The 15,979-nt window shown below is 44.5% G+C and overlaps 1 protein-coding gene across 1 annotated transcript; it reads right to left on the bottom strand.

The window, feature by feature from the left end:
- T265_01614 (hypothetical protein) lies at positions 1–13,830 on the bottom strand (the record flags this gene model as incomplete). The annotated part of the gene is made up of 5 exons (XM_009165673.1): positions 1–551; positions 6,707–6,794; positions 7,605–8,030; positions 8,777–9,071; positions 13,691–13,830. 5 exons carry the CDS (start codon positions 13,828–13,830, stop codon positions 1–3), a joined length of 1,500 nt encoding a protein of 499 aa, XP_009163937.1.
- Between the last annotated feature and the right edge of the window lie 2,149 nt (positions 13,831–15,979).

Here is a 15,979-nt window from a genome sequence, read left to right as displayed (position 1 = left end):
TCAGATACGTTCAAGTTCGTTGATTTCCGATATGGTTGCCTCAGAGATGGAGTGAGACGAGAGAGCATCAGACATGTCATGCATTTCCTGTTCAACTCTGTATAATTCACGCAGATGAGCTCCTTTAAGAGGCCGCTCTGTTCGTGCTGTGAACATATCCTCCGAGTTTGCGTTCCACGAACCCGCGCTGGATCTTTTCCTCTGAGTTATGGGTGGACCTGTTCCGGTCTTATCCTTCCTGGTCGTTTCTAGAAGATAATATCTAGCTACAGCTTCAGCGGCTGCTCTTCCATCACGGTCGCTCTCCGTGCCACTCGCTACAGCTACCGCTTCCAGTTTCCGTCGAACAGACGGTGGCATGAGTAGGCTGCTCAGTCCCCGCAACCGATTGCCATCAGCGGCCTGCGTTTCTTCGGCGGAACCACGGGAGTGTGTAGACCCGGCATCTGACCCGCGGTGACCGCCTTTGCTATCGCGGCGTGACATATCTCCCTGCATAGCATCCATGGCTTTTTGATTTTGTTGTCGTTGATAGTTCATGAGCGACAATTCTGCAGAATTAATGCAAAAAACAACAGAGAATGCGTCACGAAGCACCACAACTACAGACAATGAAATTTGTGGTGTCTGCATAACCCGCTTGTAGAATCCGTCTTACTACTTGTGAATAAACGAACTAATGTCCCAGTTGTTTTATGGTACATACATAAGAGTGATAAAAAACTCACTAGAGGATCTGAAATTTGTGAACACGTTATATAGCACCAACAGGCGCGCTACTAAAACCAACCAGACACAGAAAAGACTCCTGAGCATTTTACACGTAAATTTCACGGTAGATGTTATTTTTGAATCATTGGGCAGAAAAACGGAGGACACAGCTGACCAGCGAACCCCGGTTTCTGCATTTTTTTCTATCTAACCTTAGAAGTGCGGAACTAAACACTACATATGCTGCTTGCACTGACACCTGACTTCATCGTTTGCTCGAAATCCCTTGGCTTGGAATCGAGGTATTGTTTCTCAGAGGCGAGTCTGATGGCCTGCTGGGTGGCGTAAACATCCCAGGGAAGCGCAGGCATCTTCACCCGGAATGAAAGCAGTTTTCATACGAAGTCAGGAATAGTTATCTGGAGTTGTTCACACCCATGAGGATTGTCCTGTTTCTAATACGTTTGGTGTTATGCACCCTTGGGTTTACAGTCGTAACCGTTCACGACGTTCTTAGCTTTCATTTTTAAATTTAAATGAGCGAATCGAAATTGGCACCATTAAGTTTCCACGTCTGAGCGATTTTACCGGGCTCGGGTTGACTGAATATAGAATAGACGAAGACGACAAATATGGATGAAATCACACTAACAGTGTCCTCGATCAATGGCGAAACGTTTGCAATCCGAATGCGAAGCTCGGAGATCGATCCACCAGTCAAACAGAACGATTAGCAAACGCATGGTGGCTCGCTTAGTGGACCAGTGGTCGGTGCCCCACCTTACGCCTATACACTTTGACTTCTCACAGTTTCTGCATCTATCTTGGGCGTTCTCGCTAATTCATTCAGTGTATCTTGGCTTCCAGTATAAAACAATATCGTATTGGTACTTGGACGAATCGGACGTATGGGACTCACTCGCGGCTCTTTACTGGTTTCCTCATTGGGTTCAGGAGCGGTGAATAACATCTAGTCCGAATATATAATTGCCACCCAAGTGAGAACTCTTAAAAGGAAGCACTTCCGGAGAGGATACATTTGGTAGCACTGCCGGAGCAAATCCGAAAACGAAAGAGAGGCCGCCGGGCGAACGTCGAATTCGATGGTTCATCACTCCTCTGAGAGGAATCGCCGCAGTGTAACCACCTAGTGTCATGTTTACTAGTCGATGGTTGCTGTCACTTGTACTGCTAATGAACTGTCTCGATACATTAGGACACTTCCTGAGTGGCTTAGCAATAGTTCAGCCTGGGGTACGCGCATAGCGCCACGTGCCACTTTTGAAATACGGATTGAATGTGATGAAGCTAGCGCGTTGGATTGAGTAGCACATGGTAACTCGATGTCTGTCGAGTTCTCAAATAATGGTAGTGGTCCTTTTCTTCATATCTGAATACATATTTTCAGTAAATATTCTCATTTAGCCAGGCGGTACACAAATTTCCTAGTCTTTATGAGGGCTGGTGGCCGTGTTGGTTTCAGCGTGTACACTAGTCCGCCTCAGTAATAAATATACAAAAGTACTGTTCGTCTGGAAATTCTATCCCAGACAAAGTAAAATACTCTGTCGCACATTTCAAAACTAAAATATCAATGGCCTGGTGCTGAAAGTATGAGATCCGGGAAGTACTCGTGGAAACCATCAGAACAACGCAGGTGGCGAATGAAGGTTAGTTTCCTTGGTTGTCCTGTGGCTAAGAATATCACGAATTCTATGCAGCAACTACGCGCACTTTACCAGCAAAAGGCATAGCTAGGACGTGTTCAGACAGTTAAAGTGATTTTGTCTTTGTCATTTGTGAGGATTTAGCTGGGCTGATCGTCTGGGTTTCTCTGCTTACGGTTTTGTGGATTCCATAACCGAGTTCCAACATCATGAGTTACCGACAACATCCCTCCGGGTAACTTCCAAATGGTCATGAGCGCCTAGACTCGGGATGTTATCGATTGTTGAGGACGTTTTGAATCTAGTTAGATAGCTGACCACCCACTCAAGCCCGCACTGCTGATGTCACCTTGATTGATGATTACAATCCAACTGTCAAGCCCGCCGAACAGACCAACAATTAAACTCATTGCCGTGTGCAGGAGAATGCAGTACAACCTTTAAACTTGTTCTGGACACTGGAGATGAATAGATTTGTAATGTCAGGTGTGAAACATTGTTAGGCGCTTGAAATCGCTAATCAGAAAGTCAAGTTTATAGCCCCTCCATATCATTGATGATGAGTCCCGTTTTCCGGGATTCGACTACATCTTTGCCACAACACTACTTCAGGATGTCATCCTCAAGAATGGTTTCCTACGACAACTAATTTACAACTTTCCACACCTTTTCCTGTTGCTCACGACAGTTCCAAAGCAGGTATAGTCGATGGAGTGTTCAATAAGAATTGCAGAACTTTTCCGCCAGTCGGTTCAACGCGTAACGCCGACGCTATTTGGACGAATTTCTTTTTGTTAGAAAAGAAACTGCAAAGAAACACCAAACGAGTAACGTTCATACAGTTTCTAACTTTAGTCCCAAACAGCTTGCGCTTAGCGCCTTTGCATTAATAATGTATTACAATAAAATTGCCTCGACAGATCTGACAAATGAATGCGAGAATAAGAAATTTTCAACTGATGGATGTAGAATATGTAGTTTCAGCACCTTTCCGCTGATTGTACTTCGTCACATTAGATGTGCGGAAGAAAATCAGAGTGAACGAAGGACAGATGTAGTTAGTCCGATATATTCATCGTTTGTAACAAGTGAAAGGGTATATTCAAGTGCGAGCCTGCTTGACAAGATATGACATCACGGATACCTCGGCACCGCGCACCCATGAAGGGTCACTGTAGGAGATGTGGACACTTGGAATTTACTACTTGATTTGTTAATGAACTGTAACGAATTAGTCAGCTGGGATTGCCTACTTCAAAGATTGGATTCAGAGTTACTTGAACGGGGGAGGGGGGTTCAGAGGGAATACTGGTTGTTGTGGTCCAAAACATTTTATGTTTACTGGTGTTGTTTAAACCAAATATGGTGACTTCACAACCTTATTTGCGACTGAACGGTCACAATTCGCTGCTCCGGAATTCGCAACGACTATAGTTCGCAGTGTCGCTGGAAGTTATTGGTCAGTTCAGAGGACTACGCGGCCGATACCATCGCTGCATATGATGCACATTTTGTTTCCTATAGTGAAATGAATAACGCATGTAGCAACTATTCACTGGGTGACTCTTCCTATTGCCTGAAAGCGCCAATTCGCGTATTCTATGGTTGATTCCTTGTCAGTCAAACTATGTCAAGGATTTACGTTAATTGAAGTGAATTTTCGGCGTGCAATTGTACGAAAGTGTCACATAAAAATGATAGGATCTTTTGATGTGGGTTAGAAAATGCCCGGGAGAGTGTAAGTAAAGGACTACGGAATTATTGTGTGTAGTAATCACTAGCACTATTTTGCACTTGGAAGAAGTACATTGTTCAGCTGTAACACTCTTCCGGTGACTAGCTGCCATGGCACCATAAGGAAGCACTGGGGTTGAGATACTACCAGGTCTACTAAAATCAGACAGGAGCAGTCGAGATACAGAGTTTGGGTTCGATCCAGGGACCTTCCGGTCAGTAAATTTGTGCTCTAACCACTGAGCCATCTCGACCTCGGAAGAAGTGCATAAAGCAGATCTGACTGCGGTGACAATCGTCGGGAATAATTTGATTTGAAGATGGAATACGTATCACAATGTTTGTTTACCACTAAGTCGGACGAGATGCTTCTAGAGATGCCACAAATCTCTAATAATGAGATAGGTAGGCATGGAACGATAAATCCAGTGAGGAGGATAACAAACAAAGAGCTGGACGATCAACTCTACAAAGAACAGTTGATTTTACTCTAGATTATCTTTTAATCCATGCCCATGAACCGAAAAGCACCGCAAGAAATCTGAATTGAATTTCCCACATCCACTCATGCTATAAACAGTCAAGACTACTTGATAGTGTCCTACCTCAGACTTCTGGGTGAAGGGACACTGAAAACAGTGGAAGGTTGGTTAGTCCTGACTGCGTCGCTGTAACGCAGACCATAGGTAGAAGAGATATAGCACCTCTTAATATTTTGGGGTACCGAGGATGGAGAGGCATTCGACCGACCGGCTATCAACTTTATTAATTGAAGTGCTTGACCGCAGACTTGCTTCTGACAGACACCAACTTTAACCATTCATTCAGTCTATGGCCACCATACTTGCGCTGGATGGGGAGAAAAAGGAAGGGGCATAATCTTTACCTTCTAAAAGGAGAAGTAGGGAAAAAAACTCCCGTGACACCGCTGTGGGTCATCAGGTAATAATGGAAGCGGCTACCGGCACCGAGACTTGCGCGCGATCTGCCTATGATGCAGACTTGAATCAGTGGGACCAGGTTCTGTTCACGACCGTCCCTAAAAAGCTGCAGCGTATATCTTTTATCAGGTGTATGGTCTTAGACTTTGTATCCAGAAGTGCGGTGACAATTCTAACTGGGAATCTGACAACATCTGCTTTGTAGCAAGACTGACGATATACAAATAGGGTTTCAGTTTTGGCCCTTTTGGTTGATTCATCACTTCCGAGCATCTTTGGAGAGAAAACTGGTATAACCGATTGATCTAAATTTCCGTTACTTTATTCGACAGCACTGTTACCTTAGCCACTTGCCAAGAGTCAGGATTCTGTCCATTGAAGGGAGATTAGTGACCAGAAGAGAATGGTTCCCGAGAATGTCAGAATACGTTTTGTACGACAAGGGCGACCAAAAACCTTGCTTGACCTGACTTACCGAACGTTCTTATATCCTTCTGATGCTATGCCATCTGCGACCACACAACCGACAATTTCAGGGTTTAATAGACTCAAAGCACAGCTACTGAACTCATCAAGTTCAAGGCTAGATGAACACAACCTTGATCCTTCAAGATACGGCTGCCTCAAGACTAGGCAGATTTTACTGCAGCATTTTGTCTTGAGATCCGTTCTGACATATCCTATTGGGGCGAATGTTTTCCAGTTCAATGACCCGCGTAAACACTAAGACCTACCCACATCTTCCCTTTTTACCGCACTCCATTTTCCTCATAGAAAATTGAGGAGTAGATGAAAGAACACGTCAGTACTGGTGAATGGTTTCAACGAGACAGCATAGATCGAAGCAAAAATGGAAGCAGTTAACAGAAGCGCAGACAAAACGTCACCGGACCAAATAAAATTGTGAAAAATTGGGGATAGAAAATATGTTTCTCAGTCACATGATGTTACTTGACGAACAACCCTTTATTTTTAAGTAGACTTTGGTGACAAGGCCGTGTACAGCCATACTGTAAACCGATAACGGCATAGCGATATACGATAAGACTGTTTCTTACGGGATTCAGCATATCAGACAGACATATTCAAGCGTAATTCCTTTAGGATGTGATTAAAATGAGAAAAAGCACTAAAAATCAAATAGAGGACGTGCGATTAGCTAACGGGTGACGGAATCTCGTTCTACGTTACACTTTCAATAGGCCGGCAGTAATGGACTATTAAAGTGTTTTGAACGACCATACAAGTACCTTTACATCGATAAAAATACTTTGATATCTTGAACGTCGTTCAAACTCAGGCATTAGGTGGTATTTGTGCGGCACACTTGGTTGCAAAGTACTACGATTGAACGATTCAATTGAACATGCCCCTAACACCAACCGTATCTGAAAATGAGTTGGTAACTCCACTTGGGTACGGTTTGGTGATTACATAGAATATAATGGTGATAGAAAATTGATGGGATCATTGCACGCCTGATGTGCAAAGTGACAGTTTACCGGTAATGAGTTTTCATCAGTTTATAGGTATTAGATTGTCGAGAATACTACTTGGACGAAATTCTGCACAACTTCTTTTGCTTTATGTATGCTAATTCCACCGAGAACACACTCTTACTTCTCCAAAAGATTCACCAAACACATTGCTTACCTCCGGCTTTTGATTCTGCTTCTTTCTGCTTTTGCAATTTGAACAAATACCGACGCAATACGTTTGCTCTCATTGTATCCGTAAACTCCTGAAAATACAAGCCATAATAGAACAGGAAAAATTTTAGTTTGGCTTACGGTGGCGCAAAAATGTGGGGTTCTATTCGCACTGTGAACTACCCTTTGACAGCTCCACCGCTGAGTCCATCAGTTAGTTTTTGAGTTGTAGTTTGGGATGAGCGAATTTTGAACTCATACAAGTCGAGAGTCATACGATAGGACAGACGACAGGGAAGCAAACCATTAGATTTGACAGTACCAGAGAAGGACACGGAGGTTGAACTGCGCAGCGATCACGCTATTTCAATCAATCAAAACCCTGTACTTAAAGTTGAAAATGCAAGTGCGAAAAAGAGGTCCAATAATAATCTACGCCACCAAAACTTATAGCTACAAAATATAGTGTTGGATAGGAAACATTGACTTTTCTACAGTCGACCACAGTCATCAAAGCCCGATACTAAACCGCGCAAACATTTGTGGCCTCGGAAATGGTCGGTTAAGAACGGTCAAACCAGTCACTAGACCATACATATAGACGTGCAGTATCTCAGTGTAACAACCTAGAAAAAGTTCAACTGAAATTGTGATGAAGGTAAAAAGTGCTGTCTACTGGTCACAAAAATTGTTCTTTCATTCGGCTTACACTAAGTAATGACGTTAATCTCACGTCAGGCAATAATCTCGGTTCCAAGGAAAGTAGAGCACCCTTTTAAGAGAATGTCTGACAAGCCCAGATCGTGATCAGGTAACCTCTAGGGGAATTTAATGGATTGCAGAGATGACTAACCTGCCATTTATAGGAAACATACCACACACTTCCTGAGACATATCCTCACCTTGAGATTTCCAATGGCTTTCTTCGGCCCACCATCCCCATCTTCCCCCTCATCTTGAGAATCCCAGCTGTCTGAGTGTACTGGTGAACAGTCTAATCCTGTGCTAACGGTTGTCGTCGTGATTGTCTTCTTCAGGTTGCCCGGCGGAAGGTCGTCGGATAATTCATTTTTCGTGTTCAAGTACTGATTTTTCCAAACAGTACTGCGTAAATTAATTCCACCACCTTTATGCCGGTCTCTTGGACCGTGGCCTGGACTGTCGTGGGTTGGGTTGCGTTTCAGTGACGCGCGGAATCTCCCTACAGAAGAAGAGAGAGCCTCACGAGAGGGGAGTAAATTGAGCGGTGGTGGAAGTACTCCCTCTTGGTCGATATATACCATCCACAGACTGGCGCGGGCGAATTTCCATTCTTCTAACCGGTCACCCTTTAGGACGAAAGAAATCCAGACGATCAAGAGACTGGTATGGTTAGCATCTAATGTAGCAGATCAAGGCTAGTACGCTATCAAAATCTGACAATTTTGATGGAACTGTTCATTCTAGCTCATCATGTCCAAGGGGATACTTTAAAACACTTATCGGTTAAATATATCGTGCTAGACAGGCATTGCAAGTAAGCTCCTGCTTCCATTCGTCTCTTTGAAACATGTAACAGATTATATCGACACAGGGGCGGAATGTCGATTTGAAGTTGCGCATTAGGAACAAAACTGAATGCTGTGAAAGATGGCACAGGATCTTATCTGCTCGTTGCTTTTTGTATGAATATGCATCGAAACGCTTACTATATAAAATTCCTTTTCTTCCCACAAAAAGGCATTTCGCATCGTTGGGTGAGGCTTATCAAACGAGGTCCTTTCCGCCAACAAAATTAGCGGCATGTAGTGAGTAGGTTTCTCTTACTGGAGAGAAGTAGGCTCAAGTAGGCTCTCACGTAGGCTCAAAACTGCAACTGAGACAGTAGGTGGCTGAAGCAGAGCATCTTGTGTAGTGGTGTACCTTAAACTGAGGACTCATTCGCACAGAGAACCGCCGATCAATCGTCACTCAAAATACATGGCAGCGTGAGTAGTCACCACTGGTTAGGTCTTAGTTCACTAAGCTTCGAAGGCAATAGAATTAATAAATGAACGATGAGCATACGAGGCGATTTTTGGTGTCCTTTACTTACCTGAATTTCATCAAAAGATTTACTCATCATTGCAATCAGCATGTTCAAAAGAATAATGGTCATGCATGCGTTGTAAATGGCGTAAAGTATGCTCCCCAGGCTGTTGATCATAAAAGGACTGCTATCGACAGCTAGCGACTGATGTCCCGGATAGTCTTTCGCTAGATCCGTATCAATTGTTGTTACGTTGTTTGAAGACTGTCCAAATAATGCCCAGTAGAGTGTGTAGAAGGTGGCCCCTGTGCTGAAAGTGCGGAATCGATATAGAAATTTTGGAGGATCGATATACGAAGAACTGCAATAAAATAATTGTAAACGGTAAAAGGTGTTTTGTGGCAGATATAGAGGGCAAAAATCAGCTTGCCTATTTACTTTAGGATGAAAGCTGTAACTGAGACTTTAGAGCTGTACCTGGAGACTTTAAATTAACACAGATATATGTAGTAAATCACATGACTATATTAGAGAATGTTAAAAACATTTTACTGTGGAACACTTTAAACGTATATGCCAGATTTCATCCTTATCCTTCACGGTCATCACGCGCTAGAACGCGCCGGATTAGAGTGATACCATCAGGACAAACTGTGGTCAGTTATGACCGTAACATACTTCAGCACTTATCTGAAAATTTGCCTGCAGCGTGAATCGCGACTGTGAATTGTTGGGGCTAAATATTTGCACTTATTCAAAAAGATACAACGAATATTGTGGACTGGTTGATAATCTGGGTTTTCTACGCACATGTTCGTATCCGAGCTCTTATCGCCCTGTTTCGGTTGGTTAACAATTAAGAAATATTGTTGTGGTTACCGGAGAAACAAACGTGCGAGCAGGTAGACTTAGTGCTGTCCAGTATCGATTGGGTGGTCGACCTGTACTGGGATCAAGGTCCACTGACAACGTCGACCGCCTTCTGCAGTCATAGACTGCTTCAGTGCAGTGCGAACTTCTCAGATTGCTCGAAACTCGGACACTTGTTCCTTCTGATGGGGAGTACAGTACAGACGAACTGCCAGGCTTCAGGTGACGAAGAGAATCTGGGCTGTTGGAGGAACTTAGTGGTTCCAGAAGGTTGACTAGTTAAAGGAGGCGACAGAAGCTGGGAATGTGCGCAAACTGTTCCAGCTGATACACGTGACAGGTCAAAAGAGGTCTCTTGTGAGCAAAACAGTAAGGGACACAAACAACCTGCCTATTGTTAAATGAGAAGAGCGTGTGAGTCACTAGTTTGAGCGCTTCTAAGGACAATTCAGCTGACCATTATTAATTGCTCAGCCGTATTCCTGGTTGGCTATTCAGACTCGGATAATGAACTTGGAGCCCTGACACCATCTAAAATAAGGGAATGCCTGAAACGTCACCGACCTGCTGGTTTTGAGAAACACCCACCCCCTGTGTTCACAGATGTGGGTAAAATCCTCAATCAGTGTTTGTCTAAATTCGCTTCTGTCTGGGCGAGAGACCGTCCTGACTACTTGGAGTAAGTCGACGGCGTGCCCATTTTCCAAAGGAGTTTTATCAGTGAATGCGACAATCACGGAAGAGTCAGCTTGACCCCCGCTCTGTTCAGACCCTTTTTGTTGCTTGTTTTACGTCATCTTACGAAGGAGCATGAAGACTGGACCTGAGAACAGCAGGCAGGATTTCGGCCGAGACGAGGCCTTGTGGACCACACTCTGTCAAGTATCAGGGCGATAGTATGTGTGTGGGCACCCTACAATCTTGGTGTTGGCTAACATCAAGGAGGCGTTCGAGACTTGATCGGTTGGTTCCCAGCATGCTCACGCAACAGCGTATACCTCAGAAGTTCGCGACTATCGTACGCTCTGCGTATTCATATGCTTTTTGGCGCGATAGAGCTTCCTCTTGAGCACGGGTGTTTGAAAGTGTGCGCAGTCTCTCCATTTTAGTTTACTTTCATGATTATTGAAATAATGAGACGAACTCTACGATTACAAAAACCCCGGAGTTTAGATCTCCCCGGTTGAGGATTTAGTCGACCTGTAATACACAAAGGACCTTGTTTTTATCTTTGAGAAACAGCGAGAACTGCCAAAAATGCTGACCGAAGTCATGCAGCCCTTCGGCGTGTGCTTCGCGCAAAAAGTGCAAAGCCATGCTGCGAGACGCACAGTCTTTGAACATGCCTCCAAGAATTCAAGAAATGATATTGAAAAATTGTAGAATTTTATAAGGATCTCGAAAGTTGCAATAACATTGACAGTGGTGTGACAGACGAAGTTAGCCAGCCAATCTCAAGGACCGGAGCTGCGTTTGCCGATTTGTGCCAATTGTGGCGGCAAAAACACACCACCGGGTCTCAAAGAGCGCGTATATCAGACTACAGTAAGGGCTGTATTGTTGTACGGCAGCGAGGCTTAGCCAACTCGGGCTTGGGGTCTGAGACATTTTCATGTCTTTGGGCACAGATAGCTCAAAGCTATAGCTGGAATTCATTAGGACCAGCAAATTCAACAAACAGGTTTTGGTGGAGTAAGGGTTCACTTGACTGGACAGGCTGAACAATATGCCAGCTACTCGATGTCAGTTGTGCTCATAATCCCAGTTTCTATCCAGATTGTCCGACTGAGTACTGAGTACCCTAGTTACATTGCCTGTTCCATTTTTTCTTCTCATTATAGGCCTTCAGCCGAATAAATTAACTTGGCTGTATCACAGTGTTCCCCTTTGGTTTTGTTGCCCGTGATGACTGATGACTGATCGATATTCCAAAACACCGACCGCAAATGTACTGTCTACGGCTCATGATATTCGCATAGTAAGTTAAATCTTATGGCAAATATTCTGTGCTGAAATCCTTCCCAGATACCCTTCATGTCTTTCGTTTTGTTCCATTCTGGTTGTTGTGTGCACAGGGAATCGTTTACGATAGTTAAAGTGGTGATAGTAATGTGAGGTTTTGCGGGAGGTGTATTGTTCAGTTTCACATCACTCTTGTTTTGAACAGTCTTCCTCCTGTCGATGATGTGTCGGGGATACTAATCCCATCGCTCAAGTGTGAACACATTCGCCCGTTCAGATGTGAGAATTCAGATACGTCCATCATGTGCTGGTGGAATAGCGGTAACGCGTTCGCCTCGAATGTTAGGTGTCCAGAGTTCAAACCCCGGCACGGCCATTGGATATGCAGTGCTGATAAGCTCCAACAAGAGCGAAACTCGACAATACTCGCTTCGGTGTAGATTCACATGAATAATTGCGCCAGGACAGAAGGACGACTATTCAAAACAAGAGTGATGTGAAACTGAACAATAAAATAATCGTTCATCTGTAACGTCCTTTCCATGTACAACCACCATAGCACCCTAATGAACCATTAGGGCTAAGACAGTGCAGGGTCGTCCAGTCCTAGAGTAGTTCATTCGAGGTGTCATAGTTGAGCTCGATCCGCGGATCTTGGAGTCCCTAAGTTAGCGACCTAGCTAGTGAACTATGTACCGGTTATAATTAAGGAGAACCAGAATGCTTCTCCACACAAAATAGTTATAGGGTCTATATACAGACTATGAAGGATAATATAACCGCATCAGATCTGCACATAAATTCAAACCGTAGCGCATGGCGCCATCACGCCAAAGGCCACAGACTGGTTATCGAAATGTATTTGCCTGTTGAATTCGTAATCATACAGTGACAAAATTAATTCGCTGAATTCTTCCTCTCGGCGTTATGCAAAAGCCCCTCTCATATGTCCGCCGGACGAAATCACTCTCAAAAAGGTAACGAGCTTTTGTTCTGGGCTACCTCCAACCAACTTAGGAATATTTTCTGGTGGGCTATATCTAATGATGTATAATATTCACTATTTACTACACAACATTGTCAATCAAATTTTAGAAATATTTTACGGTTGGAATGGGCCGCAGTTTCTTGTGCTGTTACGGTATCTTTTACTACTATTACGTGTTCCTCAATAAATGCGTGTAGAACAGCCGTTTTGGAGCATACGGTGGGCATACATCCTATGGGATTACTTGTGATGTTTAGGTTAAGAGCCCATTGTATGGGGTAGCTTAGAATTAACCTGGAATACGAAGCTTATCGCTCAAAACGATGGGTTTCATGTAAATACTTGGACAGGTCAGTGAGATGGCTTTGAGTTTGAAAGAAATTGCGGGGTTTGGAGTACATGATAACAAGTCGTCACCCTAAAGTACATCAGTGGTTGCTGAAGTTTGGCATCTGTTCACTAATTATTTTGACACGATGCCATTGGTGTACATGAGAACATTTCATCTTTCACGATCACAAGAAAACCGAGATATTAATATGCGTTCCATAAATTGTGAGTAAATTACACGATTACCGGTAGGGTCAGTTGTCAAGCTCGGCGTACAGATCAACAGCCACATGATCAACAGCCGGTGTGATTAGCTTCGGAAGACTGAGTTAAAATAAGACAATGCTTTCGGACTATCGTGAAGTAGACCAATAACCTGGTCAAATTATTCCTCAATTATGCCATACTTCGCCTAAATTTAATTTTGAATTATAGTGTCTTAGAATGGGATTCGAACCCGCGCCATTTTGGGAGAAGAGCTGAATACCATCATGTAACGAGGGGAATATCCGGCAGTATAGACAACTTAAGTACACGGCGGAACAGCTTACACGAGTTATCTGATTGATTCATTAATTTTATTGACGTACGATCTAAGGTTGATAGCGGGTATCCAGGGGCTTTACAGCTCTTCTTCGAAGGCAAGTCTTCACTGAGCCAATATCCAATTCGCTACTGAGGTTCAGGGCTTTTTAAAGAATACCTATTGGTACGCTTCATCGAATTAGCATATCTTCCATTGACTGGAGTCCACTATCAGAATATTCTCAAGTGTAAAAGCCCACACGTCTGTCTCAGATAGGTAGAGAAGTTACCGAAACATCACTTACCTTCTGAACGCAGGAATTCCGCTGGCGTAGCGCACCACCCGTCCCTCAATGTCCACGGTGATCAGTATGTTTGCAAAGTACCAGTACAAGTTGGTCAGTCCAACGACAAAAGCGATTACCATCTGTGCGCATTGAAACATATCAGATTATGCACTGCAACAAAGGCTCACAGGAAGATGTTATTCGTAACTTGGGGGACAAAAGCGTCAATGCTTGTAAATTATCAGTGATGTGTTTTTCATTCTCAGAACTCCAGTCATGCGAAACCTTCTCCCTGAAAACTGTGTACCAGATCGAGTGCTTGACCTTTAGTTAACGGTCACAGACGCTCGACCTGGCACAACTCCCACCCACCACCTCCCCTTGCGCGACGCAAACTAACGCGAAAATTCAAATTTACAGTTCAGTTGATAGCAGATCCTCCATAAGGATCGACTGGTACAGAAAAATCTGAGAATTGTTTAAAAGTCAACTCAAGAGCTAAATTTACGTTTGGTCATTTCTACGTTGCGCACTACCTCTGCCTGAAGACGCTCCTCAGAGGCTGGGTGAAGGCAGCCTTGGATGCGGCCAGAAGGGACTCCCAGAAGATGCACTGGGTCACCACGAAGGAAGCTCTTGCAGCGGAGCTCAACACATCGGCTGACTGCCGAGAGGTTATGAGGCGGTTCAGGATAAAAGCTGGATGTGAACTGACCATGTTCTTTGCCAACCTGCAGCAGTCGTTGGATCGGCTTGACGGTTAACCAAGCACTGCCGTGACCAAACTGTATGTCCGAAAGCTTCCACTTGTAACATACCGTCAGTACAGTCCGTGGTCGAGGAATATTCCGAACCGTTCATGGAGAAGAAGATCCGTTTGGCTTCTGCCCGTGGATTGAACCCGAAATCTTGTCCGAATATTTTCGACCTTACTGCTCCCGTTCGCTGCCACTCCATCTACATAGGGTAGGTCTAAAAGCAAGTTAAAGAGAAGTGGAAAAATGGGATAATCGAGGAAGCCAGTGGTGCGTGCACCTTCTTTGTGAGGCTTGTAAGGAAGGCGAACGGAAAATACAGGTTTTACGTGGATTTCCGGCGCTTGAATGAACTGACCACAAATCGGGTTGTAGCTATGCCTTCGGTTGCGGAGATTTTCGATCCCCTTTAGCATTTCCGATATTTCACGGTGTTTGACTTGCGTTCAGGATACCGGCAACTGTCTATCAAGGTGGAGGACCGGGAAAAAACGGCGTCACGATTGGGGACATACAACATCAATTTCGACGGTCACCGTTTGGTTTGTCTGGGGCACCATTCATATTCCAGCGCATGGTACTTTGCCGTGTACGAAGACGATATCGTTGCGTACAGTAATTTGGAGCCAGAGCGCGCAGTTCACTTGAAGGCTGTATTGAAGCGTATCCAAGAGGCTGACCTGCGGATAAATGAAGCCAAGACACAGCTCGAGCGGAATTTGGTGACACTGCTGGGGCACAAAGTGGTTCACGGTGAGGTTAGCTAATTGCCAGAAAAATTGACGAAATAGAGGACTGTGCTGTTCCCAATTCAAAGCGGTCTCTACGGCAGTTTCTTGGACGAGCAGTATACTACAGCCGGCTTGTCAAGGATTGCAACAGGATCGCTGCGCCAATGTACCACCTGCTCGGTCGAAATCAAAAATTTCAATGGACTGGGGAAGCACATGATGCTTTTGAGCGTGTCAAATCGCGGATGTTAGATCAGCAACTGACCCTTAAACTGCCCAGGGTCGGTGAGATTTTCACTGTTGCAACGGACGCCAGTGATCGCGGTATCGGCGCACTTCTAAAGTAGAGGAATGGAGTTATCGAATATGCCAGTTGTGTCCTGACTAACGCTGAACAGAAGTACTCCACCATTAAGAGGGAATGTTTAGCGATCGTCTGGGCCCTGGATAAGTGAGGCCATAACTGCTTGGGAAAAGGTTTCATGTCAAAACCGATCACAAACCCCTGGAGTGGATCAGGACTACCAGAGATCTTCGCAGGAAGCTCGCGCGCTGATCACTCCGGTTGCAAGAGTTCGACTTCACAATCTAGCACGTTCCAGGGAAGGAGAACCACTTGGCTGATTGGTTGTCAAGGCCAGAGGCTGAAGATGAGGTCCCCAAGATCATGATTGGAGCCAATGACCTCGTCGTCGAACTGGATCCCGGAAAGTTGGTGCAACTCCAACGGCAGGATCCTGTGTTACAAAAGGTTTCAGCCGCCTTGTTGGATGGAAGGAACATTGAGAACGGAGAGGGAGACAAGGAATTGGAAACGTTCC

Source organism: Opisthorchis viverrini (genome assembly GCF_000715545.1).
Source record: "Opisthorchis viverrini unplaced genomic scaffold opera_v5_17, whole genome shotgun sequence".
Lineage (NCBI taxonomy): Eukaryota > Metazoa > Platyhelminthes > Trematoda > Opisthorchiida > Opisthorchiidae > Opisthorchis > Opisthorchis viverrini.
This window is presented reverse-complemented; position numbering and strand designations above follow the sequence as displayed.